Source organism: Mesoplodon mirus (assembly GCF_964341445.2).
Source record: "Mesoplodon mirus genome assembly, chromosome: 13".
In the NCBI taxonomy this organism is placed as follows: domain Eukaryota; kingdom Metazoa; phylum Chordata; class Mammalia; order Artiodactyla; family Ziphiidae; genus Mesoplodon; species Mesoplodon mirus.
Window position 1 is genome coordinate 11946563 of NC_138989.1, and position 24574 is coordinate 11971136.

Genomic DNA, 24574 nt, shown 5'->3' on the forward strand with positions numbered 1-24574 from the left:
ACTGCAGCCACAGAAAACATACCCCATAGGTAGACACAGGTGTACCTGTAAATGCAAAGACAGCCACACGCGCGCACACACACGGATGCACATACATAAATATACGCACATACTACTACATTCTTGCACACATACACACATGAATTCACTCACGTGTGTACACCCGTGTTCATGTGCACATAAACATGCGTACAGGCAGAGGTCCTCGCCGTAGAAACAATGCACACATACATATCAGTATGCACAGGTGTGTCCTTTGCTACACTGATCCTTTGGTAGCAGCAGATCGGGTAACCTCCGCCTCGTGGCCCTGTCCAAGCCAGTGGTCTGCAAGGAAGGCATTCTAAAGCAATTTGGGATTTACCTCACTCGGGTGAGCACTCGTTCAGCTAATTTCATGCCCAGGGGCTGCCTGGGAAGGCTCTGGTAGGGTATGGTGTGGGGATTCAGGCAGGGAATGGCAGAGAGGAAGAGGCAGGAGACTTAGAAACGTGTAAATTGTATGACATGAACTTGGCATGTGCTTCCGGGTTGGGGTGACGGCGTGTTGGGCTTGGGGCGGTCCTTGATGGAGCCTCCTTCCAGTCGGGGGTGGCGGCTGGCAGTGCATCCTGTCTCCACTGTTGTGGAACTCAGGCTTGCAGAGAAGCTCCTGGCCTGCATTTGCACTGGTCCCACATCTCTGGCCTTCTCCCGCATCACCCCAACCGAATCCGCAGCAGAGAGCTGTGCCCCTGCATCTGTGGCACTGCGTCACCCACCAGGCTCCGCGTCCCCACGCCTGGCCGGGAGTGTTGGCTCCATGCCCGTATGGATGGATGAATGGTTGAATGAATGAGTGAACGAATAAGGGAGTGAATGAATGGAAAACCCACTTGACCTTGACCGCACCCAGTTCTCAGTGCAGAGGAGAATGGCTCAAATTTGTCAAACTCCTAGTTCTAGGAGCCCAGTTTGTGTTGAGCCACCCCAGTTTCTTAGAACAAAGGCCAACAAACATTTTCCATAGTGGGCCAGACAGGAAATATTTTCAGCCACGTTCTTTGGTCTCTGTCACGACTACTCAGCTCTTGCATTGTGGCACGAAAGCGTCCACAGACAGTATGGAAACAGGGTGTGGCAGTGTGCCTACGAAACATTAGTTCACAGAAATGTGAATTTCTTATAATTGTCCCAAGGTCACAAAGTATCATTCCTCTTTTGAACTTTTTAAACTTTTATTTAAAAGTGTTTCAAACGGGCTGTGGGTTTGTCATATATGGCCTTTATTATGTTGAGGTAGGTTCCCTCTATGCCCACATTCTGAAGAGTTTTTATCATAAATGGATGCTGAATTTTATCAAAAGCTTTTATTGAGATGATCATATCGTTTTTATTCTTCAGTTCGTTAATGTGGTGTATCACACTGATTGATTCGTGGATATCGAAAAATTTTGCATCCCTCGGGATAAACCCCACTTGATCATGGTGTGTGATCCTTTTAATGTATTGTTGCATTTGGTTTGCTAGTATTTTGTTGAGGATTTTTGCGTCTGTGTTCATTGGTGATATTGGCCTGTAATTTTCTTTTTTTGTGGTATCTTTGTCTGGTTTTGGTATCCGGGTGTCGGTGACCTCATATATTGAGTTCGAAAGTGTTCCTTTCTCTGCAGTTTTTTGGAATAGTTTCAGAAAGATAGGTGTTAACTCTTTAAATGTTTGGTAAAGTTCACCTGTGAAACCATCTGGTCCTGGGCTTTTGTTTGTTGGGAGTTCTTAAATCAGAGATTCAATTTCAGTACTTGTAATTGGTCTATTCGTATTTTCTATTTCTTCCTGGTTCAGTCTTGAGAGACTGGACCTTTCTAAGAACTTGTCCGTTTCTTCTAGGTTGTCCATGTTATTGGCATATAGTTGCTTGTAGTAGTCTCTTATGATCCTTTGTATTTCTGTGCTGTCCATTGGAACTTCTTTTTCATGTCTAATTTTATGGATTTGGGCCCTCTCCCTTTCTTTTCTTGATGAGTCTGACTAAAGGTTTATCAATTTTGTTTATCTTTTCAAAGAACCAGCTTTTAGTTTCATTGATCTTTTCTATTGCTTTCTTCGTCTCTGAGTTTTCTGCTCTGATCTTTGATTTCTTCTAACTATTTTAGCTCATGGGCTATACAGAAATAGGCAATGGCCTGGATTTGGCCCTCGGGCCGTAGTTTGCAGCCCCTGTCTTAGGAGCTTGGCTCTAGTAGGCCTGCATGTCTACACTCTGCGAAATTCCCTGCAACCCTGACCTACAGCAGTGTGGACAGTGGGCTAGTTGGGTGTGTCCTGAGGTGGCCCAGCGCCAGAGGCCTTCTCAAAGAAGGGAGAGGCAGTGGAAAGGCCAGGAGCTTTGGGCAAACGGGACCCAGATTCTGCCTCCACGTTCTGGCCAGAAGGACCCTGGGCCAGGCATTCATTCCCTTGGGCTTTTGCTTCCTCTTTGGAAAAATGGGAAGATGAAAAGCCACCCCCAGCCCCTGGGGCTCTTGTGAGGATGAGATGAACTGCAGGCCTGTCTCAGGAGCTTGAAAACACTGGTTTCCTCGTCCTTCAGCCTCTGTTCTTTCTATTTCCCCAAGGGGCCAAGTAGCTCAGGGGTTGAGAACAAGATGCAGGTGTCAAATAGACTGAGGGTACAATGCCAGTTCTGCTTCATGGATCTGAGCTGCATGGCCTTAGCAAACGACCTCACCTGCCCGAGCCTCAGTTTTCCCATCTGCGAAATAGGACCAGTACCTCCCGAAAAAGGTTGAGGTCAAGAGTACGACTAAATAAGATCATTCGTGTAAAACCTTTAGCAGAATGCTCATGGGAAGGTTCAATGAATGGTATTTCGTATTGTTAGGAGGCAGTGTGGCTCTGTGGCTGCGAACCCACGGTTTAGTCTCAGACAGGTCTGGGTTCGAGCCAGGCTGCGCCCGTTGAAGCATGACCTTGGGAAATTCCATCCCCCTTTGTGCGTTTTGGTTTCCCCATCTCTTCCATGAAGGAAGTGGACCCAATGATTTCTAACACTGGTCCACAACTTGAATTCTAGAAATGTCTGTACATGTTTTCTTACACCATGGCCGGGTAGGTTCCAGACTCAGGTACATTCCCAGTATCCCCTAGGAAGGTACACTTCTCCCCTCCCTCTCCCCCCTTCCTCCTCCTCCCCCTCTTCCTCCTCCTCCCCTCTTCCCCTCCCCCTTCTCTCATGGGTGGAAAGGGCACAGCTGTTTTGTGGGGTTACACCCACCATTCTACTGTCTGCCCTTTCTCCTTTGCCAGCCCCACAGTCATTTTAAAATATCAAATAGTCAAATCCATCTTCTTCGTTCAGGATTGAATTTTTTCAAGGTGAGAGAGTCCCATTGGGACTTTAAGGTAAGGGCCAGTCCCTGGCTTTGTGCCCTGACCAGGCTATAAACCCTGTGCAGAAGACAGAGGAGGAAAAAACTGCTTCCTTCACTGAGAGTGACAGCCAGAGAGTCTTCCAAGCGAGACGGGGCTACTGGGAGGAGGAATTCGGTTCCGACTCTGCTTTCTCATTTTAGTTTGTCACCCTTTCAATATTTTCCAAACTGTCTATAGAGTAAACATGTGTCTGGTTTCATTTCCGTCTGACTCAAAGGTGCTTTTTTCCTTTTTTCTCATTTTACAAAAGTAATACGTGTTTGTTGGAGAAAAATTAGGAAAGAGAGATAAGCAGTGAGAAAAAGGTTTTTTGCAAAGCTTCTAATCCCGTGACCCGGGACTGGCCCTGCTAACACCCTGGAGTCTATCCTCTCTGTGGATTTTAATGCATATAAATTAGGTGGTGTATGTATATGTTTCAAAAACAGTAATTCAGTTGACTGTTTAGCTTAAAAAAAAATGTGTTTCTGGTCAGGGGGCAACAAGAACTGATGTGTTTTGATATCCAGCCCCAGAGGGAAGGACCCGGGTCGGTCTGGTCTTTTTGTGCCACAGGGAACCTTGTACAGGGAACCTTGTGCAGGGAAAGGCTGGAAGCATCATTGCTAACTGGATCTGGTTTGGCTTATGGTCTGTTTCGTGTGCTGAGCCAGTAGGGAAAGACCTGCCTCGGCACTGAGCGCAGCCCTTCCAGCTCCCGCGGACGATGGGAAGAAGGAAGGTGGTCGCAGTCACTCATTCCTTTGTTCATCCATTCACCTGTTCTAGAAGCATTCCCTGAACACCTCCCCTGGGCCTGGCCCATGTGTACTGCCCGCTGGGCTTGCACAGGTGCATCCAGGAGTTCTCCAGACCCCCTCCGATGGTCTAGCCCTCTGCAGCCTGCCTTGCCTGTCTGTGGGTAGCAGCTGGGAGTTCCCAAACAGAAGCAGCAAAGGGGCAATGAGGCCAAACGAGGGCTGGCCCTGAATTGAAAGGGTGAATACACTGCCGGGCGTGGGGTGGATGGATGGTGGGGGGTGACCGCGTGGCGCAGGGGGGATCGGCTCGGTGCTTTGTGGCCGCCTGGAGGGGTGGGATGGGGAGGGTGGGAGGGAGGGAGACGCAGGAGGGAGGGGATGTGGGAACAGATGTATATGTATGACTGATTCACTTTGTTGTAAAGCAGGGACTAATAAAAAAAAAAAAGAAAGGGTGGAAGGAGAGGCCTAGAGTTGGGAAGGGAGGGAGGCGGGTGAGCTCAGTGGATAAACAAGGGTTTCCAAGGTCAGGCCCTCTGAACTGGGCCTGGCCAGTTCCTGCTTTGCTAAACCATCCTCTCCCAAGGGATCTTATGAAATCCTGGAAAGGTGATTCGAGACCTGGACTCAAGTCCTGACCCTGTCACCTACTGGCTGTGGGGACCTGGGTAGGTTACTTAACCTTCCTGCATGTGCATTTTTTCGCTTGTCTCATAGAGCCTCCCCTCCTGGGGAGGCTGGTGTGAAAAGGTCTCAGTTCAGTACCTTGTGGAGAGAGCTCCATCAGCTCCAGGCAGCGCTAAGCAGCAGGTATGAAACCTGCACCTAGAGATCACACACATACTCACACGTATAAACAACCCCTTTGCCCGAATCACCCCACCTCACAGTTCACAAAGCACTCTGAGTTCCAAAGATTTCAGGTAACTTGCCCAAGACCACGCAGCCAGGAAGGGACAGCATTTTAGCTCCGCTGATTCTGATTCTGAAGTGTATGCTCCTGTCCAGGCTGACTCATTGCCTTTGGTTTCCTCATCTGTACAATGGGAATAACCAGACCCACTTATTCAATGTGATGATGAGTTATTCAATGTGATGATGCCTGGGAACCTTTTGGCTCTGTCTTCATCCCCTGGGAGGCCTCTGGAAGATGGGCATCATCCTAAACAAGATGATGCCTGCCTTTCTTGGAGAGATTAGATAAGGGGCATTTGGTTAGATGTTGCCAGAAATCAGTTCAGAGTCTTTGCCCTGAAACAACAGGATGTGTTAGGAAGGGAGTCCCTGCTGTCCCCTCCTGAGATGCCAACCCTGGCTACCTGTTTATGGAGGACCCACCTCCATCCTCTCATTGTGTGCCTGAGCCCATGTGCATTTCTCCACGGCCCTCGTTATAAACTGCAGTTATTCTGTTTGCTTATTGTCTGTCTCCCCCATGAGAATGTCAGCTCCATCGCCAAGGAAATGGTCCTTTTGTCTTGTCCCTGCACATGTCTGGCCTATAGTCGCTGTTAATACATAATTGGCAGGAGGGGAGGGTTTGCAGGCCTGGAGATTAATGAGTCTGGATTTCCCAGAAGGTGGGACAGATACCACTGGCCCCAAATAACATCGAATCACATAGTGGGGCGCATGATTTTCCTCTTCAGTTCTCTCTCCATCCTTCTGGTGAAATGAGAGACTCTTCATTCAGTGCTAGTATTTAACACCTTCCTAACCCTTACTTGCTAAACTTTTTTTTTTAAAACAAAAAGAGGAGGCCTTAAGCTCTGACCATTTGTCAGACCATGATGCCAAGCAAGGCTTTAATATTGTTTTTTAGTGGGTTTGTTTTCGTTGTATGTATTTTTACATTTATATGGGGCTAGAAATTCTGGCTTTCCTTCTGGTAATGATAGAAGGTAACACTAAAAGTTTCTTTCTAAAATACACTTATTTTTCAGAGGCAGTGCATCTAAAGAAAACTATTAGCAAGTGGTAAATAATGAGTTGGCAGATCTGGCAAAACCCTTAAGGTAGTTTTGGAATGGTTGCAGCATGAGGGATTCTGAGTGAGACGCACAGTCTGACCCTTAGGAGACGCTGAGAAGAGATGCTATAGAGTTTGGGAAGAGCATGTCCTGGAATGCCTCTGGACAAGGTCAAGAAGAGCGGGTCTTGGATGGTGGCTGGACCACAGAGTGTGATGAGAGGCAGAGGAAGCAGCCAGGAGTTCTTGCAGTGAGCTGGAGGCCCACACCTCCCTGGCTGGCTGCCTGTGCCCTTGAAACACTCCTTCTCTTATAAAGCACAGACCAGGGAGGGCAGAATGTCCAAGTCAGGGCCAGGGGTACCCCCTAAAATGGGCAGAACCCCCATCTCAGTCCTTGAAGGTCCCAGAGCATTCGACGCTTGGCCTCTCTGGATTTAGCAAAATCAGAGAGAAGAATCCAGTGAGATCGAGACTGTAAGCTTCCTTTTCCCTCCCGCTTCTCCAAGCTTTGCAGGGATGCATTTGGAAAAAACAAAAAGAACTGAAGCCCTTCTTTCAAGTGCTGCTAGCCCCTGCTTTGCGTATTCTGATGGCTGGAGGGTCATCTTTCTTGTCTGGCTGGGACACGCGCCTTCCCTGGCCAACGCCTTATTTAATGGAACTCTATAACTCTTCCATTTCCTGGACGTACGGCAGGTTAAGCAGGTGGCAAACAGTTGGCATTTCTCACTTGCTTTCTGGCAGTTCCCATTTTTATAGGAAGCTAACCTGGCATTTTTTTTATTATAAAGCCCCAGAGTCCCAAGGTTTCATATCCTTGGTGTTAGATTCACAAAGGGCTTGGAAGTTAGAGATTGCCTGCATCTGGAATTGGATGGAGCAGCAACTTGTCGCTTGGCATGTGATTTATTTGCTCCAGGGAGGGGGAAAGAGTGGAGGACAATTAAGTGGATTTCGAGTTTTGTGGGGTTGGAGCTGCTGAGAAGTGAGTGAGGAGGAGAAGCCGCCAAGTGGTTGTAAATCCCTTCTGACAGAACCGAGTATTTTTAAAATAACAGCTGACTTTGAAACCAGCTGCCTTGGGACCTAAAATCAGGCAGAGCTGAGACTGTTTCCACCCACCTGTTTCTTTTATTCGGAGGATCAACACTTGGGGAGGGCAGCCACTGGGAGATGCTCTCTAGAGCCCAGCCATATGGCCTTGGCTGTGCAATCAAGCATGCTGCATTGGTTCTGCCCCAGGGCCTTTGCACTGGCTGGTCCCTTAGCCTGGAACGCTTTTCCCCCAGATTGTCACATAGCTGGCTTCCTTCTTCCTATTCTCGCAGCATGGCTACCTCTCTGGAGCAACTTCCCCCGAGCCTCCTAACTAAAGAGGCCCCCAGCCCCACCACACTTTGTCCGATAAATCTGTTTATTCTCTTCATAGCACTTGTGCCTCTCTGAACATCTCATCGATTTGCTTGCCTGCTTGTTTATCACCCGACTTCTCCTCTGGCCGATCAGCCCCAGGTGAAGATGGGCCTGTCTTGCATTCTGTATCTCCTACACCTAGAACACCACCAGGCCTGTGTGGCACTCACTAAAGGGACAATGATTGTGAACTTCATGATCTCTGGGTCTCAGTAAAATAAGATTGGCTTGAATGGCAGTTCTCCAAGTGGGGTCCCCAGACTACCCACATCTGCATCGCCTGGGAACTCATTAGAAAAGCACATTCTCAGGGCTCACCCCAGACTCCCAGAATCAGAATCTCTTGGGGTGGGAACAGCCATCTTTGTTTTAACAAGCCCTTCCAGGGGATTCTGATGCACACTCAAGTTTGCCAACCATTGCTCCAGTGCTTAAATACCTATGAGGTCCAGGCAGATGGTGTCAATGCAGGAAGTAGACCAGGTGTGGCAGAGGAGACCCTACATGCCCTGTCTAGGGACATTGAAATGTAAGACCAAGCCTGCCTGAAAGCCTAAAACCCCGTCCTTCTCAAATAGGCCAATTGTTACCCTTAGAACTCCCCAAAAAGCACACGAACAAATAAGCCAAGAATGGTGAAGACACAGGCCCCTGAGAAATTGTTTTTCTTTGGTTGGATGTGATACATGATGCTCTGATGGGACTGTCACTCCCTGGAATCCTGGAAGAGGAGTCCTGGCCGTGGGAAGCAGCTGTAGCATTGCATCCATTCGTTCCTTCAGAAGCTTTTGTGTGTTGGGAGTACAGCAGCAACCAGATAGGTTAGGCCCTGCCTTCGTGGTGTGTACCGTCTGGAGGGAGAGACAGCCTCTAATCAAAGACTCCAGCTGACACATGTACAATGACAACCATGGCAAGGGCTGCAAGGATGGAGTGCACAGTGCCACGGGGCCTGACGGGAATAGGGACCTAGCTGGGGAGGCTTTTGAGGACAGATGGGGAGAGCGTTGCTGGCTGAGGAAACAACCCGAGCAAAGGCCCTGAGGTAGGCTGGTGTGGCTGGAGCTCTGTGAGTGAAGGGATGGAGCTGTCTGCAGGGGCCAGACTGTGCAGGGCCTTTGGGTGCTGGAGGAGTTGGGTCTCTATCCAGAGGGCACTGGGGAGTGACTTGGTCAGCTTTGCATTTTGAAGCCACCGCTCGGCGCGCTGGCTGGAGAATGGATTGGCGAAGCCGGAGCAGCCATGAGGGGCAGTGTGGTCATCCAGGCAGGAGAACATTATTATTAGAAATAGTATTAAAATATTACTAGAAATAATAATATTAGAATATTATTAACCATGAGATGATCCATGTTCAAGGAGCACACGTTGTGGCCAGGCGCTGGGCCAAGCACTGTACTTCTGTGACCCCATGTCACCCTCATGCCCCCCTCTGCAACAGTACTTACTACCCCACTGGGTTAGTTTCGGATTGCTGCAGTAACAGAGTACCACAGACTCAGGGGCTTGGAACAACAAAAATGTATCTTTCAGCTCTGGAGGTCCGAAGCCCAAAATGGGTCTCACAGGGTTAAAATCAAGGCCTCGAAGAGCTGCCTTCTATTCTTGGGGCTCTAGGGGAGAATCCGCCCCTTGTCTCTTCCAGCTTCTACAGGCTGCCTGCCTTCCTTGGCTCTCAGCTCCTTCCTCTGTCTGCACAGCCAGCAAAGACCGGGTGGTTCTTTCCCACATAACATCCCTCAGCTGCCTCTTCCATACTCAGATCTCCCTCTGCCTCTCTTTTGCCTTTCGATTCACTTGCCACCTTCCTGTGACTCTCGCCTCCCTTTTATAAGGCTCCTTGTGATGCCATGTTGGGCCCACCCTGGTCATCCAGGGTAATCTCCCCACCTCAAGAACCTTAATCACAGCTGCAGAGTCCCTTTTGCCATGTAAATGTTTACTGTTTCTGTGGATTGGGGTGTGGATATCTTTGGGGGACTGTTATGGAGTTGACCACACCCACAGTTACAGATATGGACACAGATGAGGCACAGTTAGTCCCCAAGGCCGTGTGGGCTCAGAGGGGGCAGAGCCGGGCGGAGAGCCGGTCTGTCGGTCTTCAGAGGAGGTGGCCCCCAGCTCCCATCCGCCACCATTCATGCTGGCCTGGGTCCCCGGCCTTGATGCTGAGGAATTTGCGGGAGAGAAAGGAAACGGCTGCCACGGCATCCAGGTTTCTTTCCCAGCCGCTGTTTTGGCAGAATGAACCAGTTTGAACAGAGGCCCTTGGAGAGAAACCTCTAGGTGGTTTTATCTCATTGTTTCTGACAAGCCTCTTTTAGGCTGGTTTACATCAAACGTCTTTCATTTGCCTTGCCATCTGGACCATAGGTTTACTGCGTCACCTGAGATATGGGGTCAAAAACAGCATTATTTGAGGTGCCTGGGGCCACGGTCAGAAGAGATGTTGACCTGCAGTTAAGGTGGAAAATTCCCAGTTTTGCTCCTCTTCTTGGAAAAACATGATCTTTGTTGCAGAGGGAGATACTGTGTGTGCACTCGTGCTTGGGCCTACCGCCCCAGGAGCTAGAGAGGTACTAAATGTATCCTTAAACCACTGAAACACCTTCTCTTGACGTCCAGACTGACTCTGCTGCTGAGGCCTGCGGACCTCATTAATCTTCCTTGCCATAGGTGATGTTAGTAGTGATGTAGCTACCATTCACTGAGGGCCTGTGATGTGCTGGAGTCTGAGAACATTGTTAAGAAACAAAAGATGGGGGTTAAGAGCGTAAACTCTGGAGCCAGCCTGCCTGGGTTCAAATCAGCTCTACTTAACCTCTCTGAGCCTCAGTTCCCTCATCTGTAAGAATGGGGCTGATCCCAAACTTGATTAAATCAAAGATGCCGTCTATTAGAATATGCGCTGTTTCTTTTATGTACTGCGAAGAGAGAAGGACAGTGCCCGTGAAACTGTGACCTGTCAATGAAAGCAAAACACATTCTGATTTCAGAGATGTTAGTTACAGTGTGAGGAAATGCACATTGGAATCAATGAAATACCTCGAGAGTACCCACCTCCTGGGGCTCTTGCGCTTAGGCTGGTGTCAGGCACATAGAAAGGGCTCAGTCCACGTTAGCTGGTATTGTCCCCATTTTACAGATGAGGAAGCTGAGGTTGAAGTCACTTCCCGAGGTCACCCGACAAGCAGTAAATGGTAGAGTTGGGATTTGGGTTCCCTCGGCTGTGTGTCTCTTTCATGGCCCCAGAATCATGTCCAATAACAGGGTACCCACACCATGGATGAGATGAGAGATCAGGAACAGGCTGGCACCGTGGCCATGTGTCCGTGAGCAGGTCCTCCACCCCTCTGGGTCTCCACATCCTCACCTGTAACAGGTGGGTGATAACGTGGACCCTGCAGGGATGCTGGGAAGGATGCCTGGATGTGAGAAAGGTCCCACGGGTGCTCAGTAAACCTTCATCCTCTCCTCGCTTCCCTTCCCCACCCCCCAAGCACAAGCAGCTTTTAGGGCACTGGCGTTAGCCACAGAAATCCCAAGCTCGGAGCAGTTGCCGTGGAGAGTTGGACTGACTTTCCTGGACAAGTGGAGCCTTGGGTACCCTGGACACCTGCCTAATGCCTGCTCCTGCTTAGAGCTCAGCCCTCACCTTCAACTCAGCCTCGGATAAACACCTGAGCAGGCACCGCCAGGCCTGGAGCCCCTCATTCCCCTGTAGATGCTGCCCCTTGGGGCTGTGTGAAGCGTTTAGAAATAGTTACCTGGGGTGTCAATATTGGCTTAGATTTTAAAGCTTAACACTGTTGTATTAATTGTTCATCCTTTCCTCGCTGATTTTTTTTTAAAGTAAATTGTTCTTGGAAGGATAACGTACCTGCCAAAGTGTTCAGATCCTAAGAGCGCAGCCCGATTGCTTTCCACTAAGTGCACATCCATATAACCAACACCCAAATCAAAATGCAGAGCATCACCTGCCCCCAGCTCCCCCACCCCCTCACCATCCTCCCCACCCACCAAGGGTCACTGCTGTGCTGACTTCTAACACATGGACCAGTTTTGTCTGCTTTTGCACTTTATATAAATGGAGTCATTGAGTGTGTGTGTGGCTTCTTTTGCTCAACATTAGGTTTAGAACTTCATGTCTTTTGTGGTTAGCAGTAGTTTGCTTATTAACGGTCCAGTATGAAGATATTTTGTTATACGGATATATCATAATTTATCCATTTTTCTGTCCGTGAATATTTGGGTAGGTTCCAATTTGGGGCTATTATGAATGGGTTACTATTAACATTCTAGAATATTCTAGTACATTCTGGTACATGTCTATAGGTGAACATGAGTGTGCATGCCTTCTGGATACATACTTAGGAGACGAATTGCTGGTTATGGCTTATTTATTTATTTCACTTAAGTAAAAGTGCCAAGCTGTGGTCGTACCAGTTGATATCTTACCAGCCAGTGTGTGTGTGTGTGTGTGTGTGTGTGTGTGTGTGTGTCTGTCTGTCTATCTGTGTCTGTGTCTGTCTGTCTGTCTGTCTGTCCAGGGGCTCCAGATGCCATAAGGTAGTGAGAGAAGCAAAGACTCTAGCAGCTGCAGCTGGAAAGGTGGATGTGAGCAGGGGAAAGGAGACAGGGATGGACATTTGGAGGCTGCAACTTCTATGCAGTTACACTGAGAGTCTGGGAGACTTGGAGCCTGTTGCGATTGTTTGCTTGGCCGTCTGCAGTGGGGACATATTTCTTCTGGGCTCTGGCCTGTAATGAGTGTAGGTGGCTGTTCAAGAACAGAGTCTCCAGGGGAATGAATCCACCCATGGTCTCCGCCATCCCTAATACTTAAATGTCACTGTGGTCTAATTGGCTGTGCAGCCCACGGCCCCCCTCCACCTCACCTCCAGCAGTAGCAAACCCAATGCCTGAGACAACAAGGCGGGGACAGCCCTGAGTCACCATGGCTGCCCCTCGCCGACTTACTGGGCAACCTTGGACAGGCGGGCGAATCAGACTCCCTGTGAGTCAGCTACCCTGGGAATCTCACCTCAAGCAGGTGAAGAAACGAATCTCAGTTGAAGATCATGGATGATTATAGGTAGCATGGTGGGTAAGTGGATACGTGGATAGGCAATAGACGGACAGAAGGATGTGATGTGTGTATAATTTGCACACAAGTATGTGTATGTTCACCATTGTATTGATCATTTACCACCTCTCAGAATAGCCAGAGTTTCATGAATACTTACTGTGTTGGGCATGGAGAGTTGCCTACACCTTGACACGCCTGATTTCATGTGATTCTCGTAAGAAACCTTGTAAAGCAAAAACTGTCAGCCTTGTTTTACAGGTAATGAAACTGAGGCTCAGAGAGATTAGCTCTCCTGCCCAGGGTCACACAGCCACTGACTGACAAACCACGGTTCTAAGACAGTCTGACTCTGGGCCCCTGTTCTAACCAGTGTGCTCCACTCCCCACCTGCTCCTTCTCTCATTCAGTCCTCATACTAACTCTGTGGGTGGGTATCATTAGCTCCCTTTGATAGATGAGGAATCTGAGGCCCAGAGAGGTTAAGTAACCCATCCAAAGACACAACGACACATGACAAGTAAAGAGCAGAGCTGGGATTCAAACAGATCCCTCTGATACCTGAGTTCTGGCTATAACCACACAATCTCAGCTAATTCAAGCCCACAGCAGGGCTCTGTAACTACTAAAGGAATGAATACAAAGCCAAGAATATTTTAGCAATCAAGTCACAGGTTAAAAGAAAAAGTCATGCCATCATTTAGACGTAGATGGAAAATGAACTTTCCTGATGTCATTCCTTCTTCTTTCATCCAATATTGGATGTGATGAACCAGATGTGATGCTAGGGGTTGGGGGATGCTCTGGTGAATCTAGAACTCATTCATTCACTCGTTGATTCATTCACTCATTCATTTGTGGACTGTTTATCGAGTTCCTGGTCTGTGTGCGCCAGGATTCAGGCTCATTGCAGAGGAAAAGGATGGGTAAACACGCTGGCAATTAAATGAGGTGTTACTGTCACTGTATAGTGTCCTTTTTCATCTTGTCATTCATCTTGAACCACTGGTCCTCGAAATGAGCTCAGTGAGGCTGAAAATAGTTTGAAAACCCTCTATCCAGATAGACATCTGCTTTGGGGGAGTGTTACTGGTGTTTATACACCCCTGTCTAGAGGCTTGAACACATTATTCACTGATGGTACTTAGTACACATCAGCGACCGCTTTGCTGGTCTTTCCTCACTTTCCCCACACACCAGTGGATCCTGGCAAGTGAGAGCAGCTGGGCCGAGGGGCCGGCAGAGTGCCGTCTGAATGCTGTCTCAGGACCCCAGAAGTTATCAGTTTACAACAAATTTTTACCTGTGAGAGCCTGTGTTAGACGGTACATGGCAAAACCTGCTTCTGGGCTAGGCTAGACTCTGCAGGTGTCCTTGGATGCTGGGGGTAGCTGATAAAGATCCTGAAGAACCCCAAAGGAATTGCTCCCAGACCCGAATCCCAGAACCAGAACTGAGGTCCAGTGCAAGGCTGTGGTGGCTTAGTATCTCACAGGCATAATAGTGACATGTCCACACACACCCACTCTCTGTGTGTCACTTTTGTGTGTGTGTGTGCCACGTGGCTTGCGGGATCTTTTTTCCCCAACCAGGGATAGAACGCGGGTCCTGGCAGTGAAAGCACCGAGTCCTAACCACTGGACCGCTAGGGAATTCCCTCTATGTGTCACTTTTAATAACTGTTGTGTGTGGCCCTTCTCGTAACAACTGCCAACCATTAATTGTGTCCTTCTGCTTTCCAGCCTCTGTAAGGGCCGGACACTCTACTCTGTGGTCAGGGATGCCAAGATCGTCTTGGATGTCAACAAAACGAGGCAGATTGCCCAGGAAATTGTGAAGGTACCGTAGGGTCTGGGGTCTCCCCCTGAACCTCAGAAAGACCCCTCCTGAGACTCATGGTCTGGCTTCAGATCAACAGTCTGGGCTTAAAAGAAATGAAACTTGACCTGAACAATACCAGGCCACATACAACCATGAGGGATGGTCTACTAATGTTTGGTTTCCATCTGGTGCCCCAGCATCATGATAATTGGGTGTGTGCAGAGACGGGGCGGGGAGGGACTCTTCTCATTGATAGACTCCCTTTCCCCTTGAAGCCTTGAATTCCCATGAATGTAAGCCATCTCTCTCCACAGCTGCTGGGGAAGCATCAAATTGTTTGGTGTTGTTTGGGATTAAAACAGACAGGAACATCCTGTGTTTTCTGGTGGGTGCCTCATTAGTCCATCGTCTTCAGGTTTTTAGTTCCCATTGGAAGTGTCAGGACTGAGCTGCAAAAAGAAATAAAAACATGACTGCTCATTAAGGCAAAAAGAGAAATGTAGACATTTCACCCTTAAGCTTGGCCTCCCATAGACCCTTCTCCATGTTCTGGATGATCGCCTCATGATATGTCTCTTGAGGCACACAGTGAAATTCTGCAGTTGTGGGGGTTAAGTAGATCTAAGGAACAAGTCTCCTGCAGAGGAGTTATTTTGCAGAATGGAAGTGGAGAAGATGGCTGATGGGATTCCTTACTCTGGGGGCCTCTTTTCAGGTTTGTCCCCGCCCCTTTCCCTCTGGGGAGATCTTCCTTCGTTTCTTCTTCAGGGAGCAGAAGAGCTTAGATGGAGGTGGTTTTGCTATGATCTGAGGGTGGTGGCAGGTTTCTGTCTTGGGGACCCTGCCTGTTCCCACTCGCCATGCCTTCTCCACCCCACCTGCAAACCTTGGCACTTGGGTCCCAGATCCGCAGCTGTTCAGTGTGGTTTCAGTGGAAAGGCAAGGCGTGTGAACCGTGAACCCAAGCCAGGCTGGCAGTGAGCGCATGGGTGTCCTCTGGCAGCTCCCTGTATCCTTGTTTCTTGCAGGGCATGGGCTACCTCCACGCTAAGGGAATCCTGCACAAGGACCTCAAGTCCAAGAACGTCTTCTACGACAATGGCAAAGTGGTGATCACAGACTTCGGGCTCTTCAGCATTTCCGGGGTGCTGCAGGCTGGCAGGTGAGGGGTAGTAGAAGGGCCCAGAGGGGTTCTTGACAGATGACGGTCGGGGGATGAGAAGTCACCCAGATGGCTTCAGTGACCTAGACGCGATGCTGGACCTGAGGTCTCTTAGCTGCGCGGCTAGGCTGCTGAGCCCATGATGCAGTGCGGATGCCCAGGTCACACTCTGAGTCCCATGGGGCCTGTCCTGGAAATGGCGCCTTTGGGCACAAAGCATCCTTCAGTCCTGCAACGCCCTTGCCCTTGAGTTTCACTGGAAGACACTCTCGTTACTCCAAGCACGCACATGGAAGTTGGGCTCCCCCAAGCACCCTTGCTCAAAGTGTTCTTATGAATCCCGTTGTTTTAGTACAGCAGGAGTGTAGTTAAGAGCAAGGGATTTAAAGTCGGACCCACCCGGGGCCCAACTTGGCTCTGCCACTCAGGAACTGTGCCTTCACTTCCCTGCAAGAAAAAATGATGGGTGTGATGATTCCTGCCTCAGAGGGTCGTTGTGAGGGTAGAATAAGATGACATCCAGCGAGCATCCAGCACAATGCCTGGACCACATCAAGCACTACAAATGATACTGGGCTGGCCAAAAAGTTCGTTCGGGTTGTTCTGTAACGTCTTATGGGCAAACCCGAACGAACTTTCTGGCCAACCCAGTAGCTTCTGTGGAGTTGTTGTAATTAGTATTAATTTGCATATACCTCCTCAGTATCACCCAGGAGGGTCATTAACTATTGTTAAGTAATAAACTCTCAGCCACCACTCACCCTAGAGCAAGCTACCTTGAGTTGACCATGTGAAAAACAGCTTGATCCCAAATAGATAATTCAGAAGGTCTGCCCTTTGTGACTTTTAACTTGGAGTATGTGCTACACACACACACACACACACACACACACACACACACACACACACACACTTTAAACCCAGCATGTTCTCTCTAATCATGCCTCTTTTAATAAACAGTATGCCTCTCCAGAAAGGCAGCACCCCCCAAGCCCTGGTTTCTCTCATTGTACTTCCATTTCAGCTGCTTTGGAGAATCCCTGATCCCTTTGAGGTACACCCAGGAGCCCCCCAACAAAGTGAATTTTGTTCATGCTCTGTAGTACCTTGAATCTCAGTTAGACCATCTGAAATTTGGTGGAGCCTGATCTAGCTGTTCCTGTGTGTTGCAGTAACAAGCAGAAGCTGAAGGGTTTTTTTTTTTAGATTTTACTCCACCCAAAGAGATTCATCTCCAAAACTACATCTAGTCCCTAAGATAACAAAGTAAGTAGACAGGAAATTAACAAATGGATCAATGGGTAGATGGAGAGAGTCATCAAGTCAGAACCCAAGAAGCCAAGAACCCACTTAGGTTCCGGTTTACTGGTTGGGGAATCGCTCCCTCCCTGTTTCCATTGCCCCAGGCCAAGGGCCAAGGAAGCAGTTGGTGACATCACTATGAACCCAAGTATTTGTGTCAAGACAAGAGGTTCAGCAGGCGTTGTCTTTAACCTAGCTCAAGGCTCTTAAGAAAAAAAAGATCAGATTCCTCCCTCCTGGTGGCAGGTCCACACGCTTTCTCCTTGTCAGTGGCTTCTCCCCCAAAAACCAGAGGGCCTCTGATCTTTTCCCTTTATTTATTTATTAAAATTTATTTATTTTTGGCTGCGTTGGGTCTTCGTTGCTGCACACAGGCTTTCTCTAGATGTGGCGAGCGGGGGCTACTCTGTTGTAGTGCACAGGCTTCTCATTGCAGTGGCTTCTCTTGTTGCGGAGCACAGGCTCTAGGCACGCGGGCTTCAGTAGTTGTGGCACACGGGCTCAGTAGTTGTGGCTCGTGGGCTTAGCTGCTCCGTGGCATGTGGGATCTTCCCGGACCAGGGCTCAAACCCGTGTCCCCTGCATCGGCAAGCGGATTCTTAACCACGGCGCCACCAGGGAAGTCCCTGATTTTTTCCCTTTAGATTCATGGTTTTCTGAAGCCACAGGGAGACGAGAAAGCAAAGGGAAATGGAATGACCTTCAGCTCATTCATGAAGGCCCAGTGTCAACCAGGAAGGGAGTGCAAGTCAAGGGCAAGGTGGCTTCTGGTCTTGTCGCCCAGACAGCACACCACACCCGCCCCCACCGTGCCCCAGCCTGGCTGTCAACGCAAACCCAGTTAGTGTTGCAAGAGGCCAGGGAGCCCTCAGCAATCTCTCCCAACCAGAGATCCACAGCGTCTGGCTACCCAGGAGTAGCCATCGGTGGCTTCCTGTGCTTTTTTCCCTGTTGGAGGGAAAATAGGGCTTAGTTCAGAGCTTTGCTCCCAAATGGTGTGCTATAGAATTCGTGTAGAATTGTGGTTAGGAGTTTAGTCGCTGGAGTTTTAAAGACTTGCAGTCAAACGGATATTAGTTCTTTCACTTGTTACCTCCATGGCTTTGGGAGGGTCATTTAAGCTTTTTGAGGCTATTTCCTGACCCATAGAACAGGGGTGGTATCCATCTGATTGTGGGCACATAAGAATTAAGTTGGGTGGACAGTCTGACATACAGGAGGTACTCAGCAGGAGTTACATGCCTTCCTACCCTTCCCTCAGTTAGACCTTGGGTCACTGACAGTGCTGGGTGCCCAGAAAGGGGAGATCAGCCGAGCCTGGGGCAGGGGCGGGGCTAGCAGTAAAGTGAGCACGTTCTGAGCATCCAGACGGATGCCAGGGCTTCCCCTGAGCCCGTCCCCGGCATTGCCTTGCCTACAGCTGTTCTGCCATCGTCCAGAAAAGGTGTCATTTGAGATGCCAGTGGTATCATGCCAGTTGCCCACAGGCTGTTATTGATCATAATAATAACCACAATGAAGATGATTTGGGTTGGTCACCGATAGGTCCATCACCATGGGAACAGGACACCCCGGGGTGTCTGTGCCAGGCCTGGCTCCCAGCCCCCTCTAGGCACGTGCTCACATCCACCCCAGGATGATGGTTATCGAGTGGCCAGCACCCTCCTTCCTGGCCCAGCCCTACAATTCCAAACCTCCACTGCCCCAGTGAGTCAGGAGGAGGCGGAAGGGGCTGTTGGATGAGATGGGAACAGGGACGTTTGCCCTTTTGGCAGCAGCATTCCACTCCACCCCACCCCACAGGGCCTGGTCATGCCAGGAGAATGGCGGCTGGTCCAGGCCACGGCCCCTCTCTCTTAGATGACATTCTTACTTTGGACTCTAATCTCCATTCCATTTCTGAGTCCTCAAGCTACAAAAAATTCCCTAGGGAATAGTGATGTCCAGTAATCATGTGGGCAGCTGGCCCAGCCCTACTCCTTTCCATCCTTGCACTGGCCATGTGGAGTCCAAGTTCATGTGCCCATTTTGCAAACAAACTTGGATGGGAAAGTAGAGACCCAGGTCTGCTCAAGGACAAACAGCTAGTAAGCAACAGATGGGTCCTTAAACCCCTGCCAGTGTCCCCAATTCTAGAAGCCAGAACTCACTGGACACTGCCAACTCACAGGCTCGCCAGTGGATTTGAGTGCTATTTTCCGGCTCCAGCAGAGGATGTGTCCTGTCAGGTCTGCTGTGTGGAGCACAGGAGCACGTCATGTGTCACTAAAGCTGAAAGTGAAATTTGGACTGTTTCCTTGTTCTATGTATAAATTAGAACAGTGATTTTTTTCAACTGGGACTCTCCCACCCCCCAGAGACATTTGTGATGTCTGGACACATTTTTGGTTGTCACAACAGGGAAGGGGGTGCTACTGGCATCTAGTGGGTAGAGGCGAAGGATGCTGCTACACATCCTGCAGTGCCCAGGATGGTCCCTCCACCACGAAGAATTGTCCAGCCCAAAACCCAGAACTCCAAACTCCTGGAGCCTCTTCCGTCAGGGTTCTCTCATCCCCTCACACGTGTGGTCCACAAGCTGACTTTAGGGAGGATGTGAACAAACATTTTTTATCTTAATTTTAACGTGTACTAAACAAGTGCTAGTTTCCATTTACGATCACGTTAAAAGGTAACCTGTTAAAATACATATAAATGAAAAAAAATCCATTTGTAGTAAGTGGTCATCTAGAGCAGCGCTTTCCAATATGGTAGCCACATCTGGCTATGTAATTGTAACTTTAATTAAAATTAAATAAAACTAAAAGTCCAGTTCTTCATTTGTGGTGGCTGGATTTCAAGTCCTCAGTAGTCATGATGGCTAGTGGCTGCCATATTGGACAGCAGAGATGGAGAACATTTCCATCATCATGGAAAGTTCTGTTGGATAGCACTACTGTGGAAGGTGTTCAGATAGGGCAATAATCGTGATTATGGGATATGCATGAGTACAGTTAAGGGAGCAGTGCCTCATACCTTAAATAGCTCAAAGCTCACCCTGGAAGATGTATAAAATCCAGCCAGCCCCAGGTCTCCAGCAGATCCCCACATGCTGGAGGATCTGGTCCTTCATGATCTCACTCTTGATGGTTTGAGAGATCCATCCCACTCTCCCTGTGTTAACTGACCTTTTTCCAGGAGTCTTGAATCAGTGGAAACCTCATAGAAGTTCAGATTTCAGTCCCAGACAGAAAGCTCTGTACTTGCTGAAGACTTACAATACGAAGAAGGGAGCCAGTATCCTTTGTCTTCTAAGAATTTGTCTTCTAAGAATTTCACCCACCCATAGATGTGGTTGAAGAGTTATATGCACAGTACCTACCCAAGGATGTGCACTGCAGCTTTGTTTATAATGATGAGAGAGGGAATCACCTAAGACCCATCAACAAGGGAATTGTCGTGTACAATTTAATGGATACGTGGGGTAGCATGATATGTCCCCACTACGCTGATGTTCTTTGGGTTTCTAGAACACCCCAAAGAGGGCCTGCCTTGGGCCTTTGTCCTAACTTCTCTTCTGCCTAGAATATTCTTCTCCTTGTTCGTATGGCTGGATCCTTTATGTCATGAAAATCTTAGCTCACATTTTACCTCAAGTAAGCGCCCTCTTATCTTTGACACATTCTCCCATTTTAATCTTTCCTATTTAGATAATTCATTTGTCATCACTTTCCCCTACCAAACTACAAGCTCCAGGAGGGCAGGGACTTTGTCAATCTTGTTCACTGCTGTGGTCCCAGTGCAGAGAACAGAGCCTAGGCATAGTGGGTGCTCATAAATACAGTCGGTCCTCATTATTCACGGATTCCATATTTGCAAATTCACCTACTCACTAAAATTTACTTGTAACCCCCGAATCAATACTCATGGCACATTCACAGTCATTCGTGGACATGTACAGGGTGGTGAAAAACTTGAGTCAACTGATGCACCTGTTCCCAGCTGAGGTCCAAGGAGAGGATGCTGTGCAGTTTTGTTTCAGCTCTCATCAGCGATGACCAGAGGATGGAGATGGGATGGTGCAGTGCAGGGCAAGAAGCTCCAGCTCTGGGGCCAGTTGGATGGGTTTTGCCATTCTGCCCGCTGGTAGTGGGGCAGCCTCAGGGCAAATCACATAATACTTCTGAGCCTCATTTTCTCTTGTGTAAAATAAAATAGACTAGGATGAATTGTTTCTAGGATTTAAGATTATAATCTTTCTGAGATGTGTGCATGCGTGTGTATATATATATTTCCTCCAGGAGCAAAAACTCAGTTTTCACTAATTCAGTGTTTGCTGAGACTTTATAGAACATAAGCGCCACGAATAACAAGAATCGGCTGTATTTGTTAAATGAAGCTGGAGAAGGGGGCGCCTCAGAGGAGAAGGGGGCGCCTCAGAGGCGAAGGGACATGATGACTGTTTGGGTGTTGGGTGTCTCTCTCCAGATCAGCCTTTCCTGCACCTCCCACTGAGTTTTGGCCTCAAGCACAAGGTCAGGCGGTGCTTGATGGGGGGCTAGGGATGGGGGAGGAACACAAGAAAGCCAGCAGAGATGGTCCAGGGACTTGGGGTCCATGATGGAGGACTGGTCCTCCCTGGGCTGTGAAACGGGGCTCACTCTGTGCTTTGCTTCTCCAGGCGTGATGACAAGCTGCGTATCCAGAGCGGCTGGCTGTGCCACTTGGCCCCGGAGATCATCCGCCAGCTGTCTCCGGACACAGAGGAAGACAAGCTCCCCTTCTCCAAACACTCGGACGTCTTTGCGCTCGGGTAGGTGGCCCACCCTGGCTTTTGAGAGCCCCAGCCTGGGCAGAGGGGCATTTCCCAAAGCATTCCTGTAGTGCTTTTGGAAGGGACAGGGCATCTGTCTGCGGAGGAAAAGGTGGCTGGATTTCTGGGTGAGTTAGGGGGGATCTGAGTGGGCTGTAGTAGAGAGACCCTAGCAAACCTTCATGCCTGGTTTCTAACTGGTTGTGTGACCATGGCAAGTTACCTGATTCATTCATTCATTCATGCAATAGCTATTTACTGGGTGCCTATTATTAACAAATTGTCAAAAACTTAGTGGCTTAAAATGACCTTTATTATCTCAAGTTTCTGTGGCCATGAGTTTGGGCGTGGTTCTGAACTGGCTCAGGATCTCACATTAGGCTTCAGTCAAGATGTTGGCCAGGGCTGCAGTCTCATCTGAAGGTTTGACAGTCTGAGGATCCATTTCCAAGGTGGCCTGCTCACCTGGCTGTTGGCAGGAGGCCTCAGTTCCTCACCACACAGGCCTTTCCAAAGGCTGCTTGAGTGACCTCACAACATGGCGGCAAGAAGCTGCATTGCCTTTATGACCTAGTTGCAGAAATTATACATCGTCACTTCTACCGTATTCTGTTTGTTAGAAGCAAGTCAGCAAATCACGGGGAGGGGAATTAAGCTCTACTTTTTACAGGAAGGAGTATCAAACAATTTGTGGGCATTTTAAAACCACCATAGGTCCCTATTCTCTCTTGTCTGGTGGAAGACAGACAAGGAAACAGTTTTTTTATAAAATTCTGTGATAAGTGCTATGCTGGGGATAAACACAGGACTGTGGGAAGAAAGGAGGAATTAAATCCAACCTGGGAGATCAGAGAGAGCTTCTTGGAGGAGGTGACTCCTGAGCCTGTGTTAAAGATTGAGTGTAAGTAGTCCAGGTGAGGGTAAGGTGAAGTGTTCCAGATAGAAGGAGCACATGAAAAGCAACAAGGGTGAAAAAGAACAAATTGCCCACAATGGAGGAATATTTGGGGAGCAGGAGTGGAGGGAAGAAGAGGAAGCTGATGGATGGAGAATCAGGAAAAAATGAGCCTGGGGTGGTGAGATGAGAAACTAGAGAGGAAGGAAGGCATTCTGCAGGGACCTAGAGGCTGAGTTAAGGAGTTTTCATCTTCAGGGCAGTAGGGAGCCACTGATGGTTATTGAGCAGGAGAGTGACATAATCACACTTTGAGCTTTAGAACAATCACTACTGTGTTGAAAACGGAAAGGAGAAGGACAAGATTGGGGCCGGTTGACCAATCCAGGGGGGAGATGCTGAGATTCTCTGCTGAATCAGTGCCAGTGGGTGTGAAAGCTGGGATTGGACATAAGCAGCATTTTGGGGGTGGAAGTGATAGGGCTTGATTGTTGGTTTAAATGTGGGTGACGCCAGATATCTGCCTGAAGCACCTTGGTAGAGAGTAGTGTCATTCACCAAAGTAGAGACCCTGGAGGTGGGGCAGGGTTGGGGCATGCCAGGAAGGCAGAGAGAGCAGATTTGGACACAGTGAGTTTGAGCTACCTTGGAGACAGCCGAGGGGAGCAACCAGAAGGTGGCTGAACCTACACATTTTAAGTTTGGGAAAGAAGAGTTCAGGACTTGTCGGCAAGGAGAGTAACTGCAGCCGTGGGAGAGAATGAGATGTCTTTGAAAGTACAGAGGAGGGAGAGAGGGTCCAGGGCACAGCCCTAAGATGCCAATCCAGACGCTCTGAGAAGATACAGCAGGAAGGCTTCCATGCGCCTATCCCTCAGATGGCCATGCTAATCCTCACCTTACCTCGACCATGGGGGCGGTTACATGGACTGGCAGAGATAAGCTGGGAAAGCTGTTTGGGAAAGTTGGAGGCTTGCAGATGTGTGCAGTTAGATTTAGCGCCACCAAGAGATGTTACAGAGAACGTCTTCCATGGAAAAGCACCCCTGCTGCGTCCTCTCTATAAATCGGGGTGGGGGCAGTGTTTGCTGGCACATCAGGATTCTCACCATCTGTCACTTGGGCCCCTTAAGAGGCTGTCACTTGCCCTGATTAGTTTATGCCCAAATCTTTATCTAGTTAGATACTATTATCTGAAACCAAATTGCAATAATTAAGTTGGTATATTTTACTATCAATTTAGCAAAAGAAAAAAGAATGTAATTAACAAAATATACCAAAGTAAGTAATTGGTTTTCCACTGGAGTTTTCATCTTTAGCAATTTTTTTCCCCTTCAAGCGAGTTTCTCTTGAAAGTTAGGTTTGAAAGGAAGTTTTAATGAGGCTTTTATTCCTGACACTGCTGAATTCCGAGGGGCCTGGTGCTCCTGGCTTCCTGCCAATTAGGTGCATCTTGTTGCTTGGGAACATCATGCTGGGGCATGACTTAGAACAAAAATGGACTTTTAAAAGTGTATTGAGCACCGTGTTAAGCTTGTTATGGGCGCTGTCTCATGGCATCTTCAGAAGCACACTTTGAAGCAGGTACCATTGTTCCCAATTGACAGATGAGGAAACTGAGGTTCCGAGTGGCTTAGTGACTTGCCTTATGGTAATCAGCAATGAAGCTGGGAGTCAAACTTGGGACATCCTGACCCCAGGATTGGAGCTTTTAACCACAGAGCCCCCAGGCTGGAGAGTCATTTCACCACTCAAAGCCCTACTTCCCTCAGCCATAAATCAAAGATAATAAAGCCCATTGAGATGTTCTAAGGATTGAATGAGAAAACACCTGTAAGGCTCACAGCACAAGGCCAGGCTCCTGATAGGCCCCCTTCCCCCGTTCACATGAGTGGTGCCTACCCTCTGTGTGTGCCTCCTTCACTGGGCTCCAACCATCAACTAGAGGGTTGCCCTTCCAAATAGTTCACTGCCCCA

At 48.7% G+C, this 24574-nt stretch overlaps 1 protein-coding gene across 1 annotated transcript in view; it reads left to right on the forward strand.

The window, feature by feature from the left end:
* Window positions 1-24574, forward strand: part of KSR2 (kinase suppressor of ras 2) — a gene marked incomplete at its 5' end in the record, with an annotated part of 403988 nt that overhangs the window by 374129 nt on the left and 5285 nt on the right. Inside the window, 3 exons of the mRNA XM_082640816.1 lie at window positions 14368-14464; window positions 15475-15608; window positions 21571-21702. Coding sequence (XP_082496942.1) covers window positions 14368-14464; window positions 15475-15608; window positions 21571-21702 — 363 coding nt within the window. The remainder of the gene's footprint in view (window positions 1-14367; window positions 14465-15474; window positions 15609-21570; window positions 21703-24574) is intronic.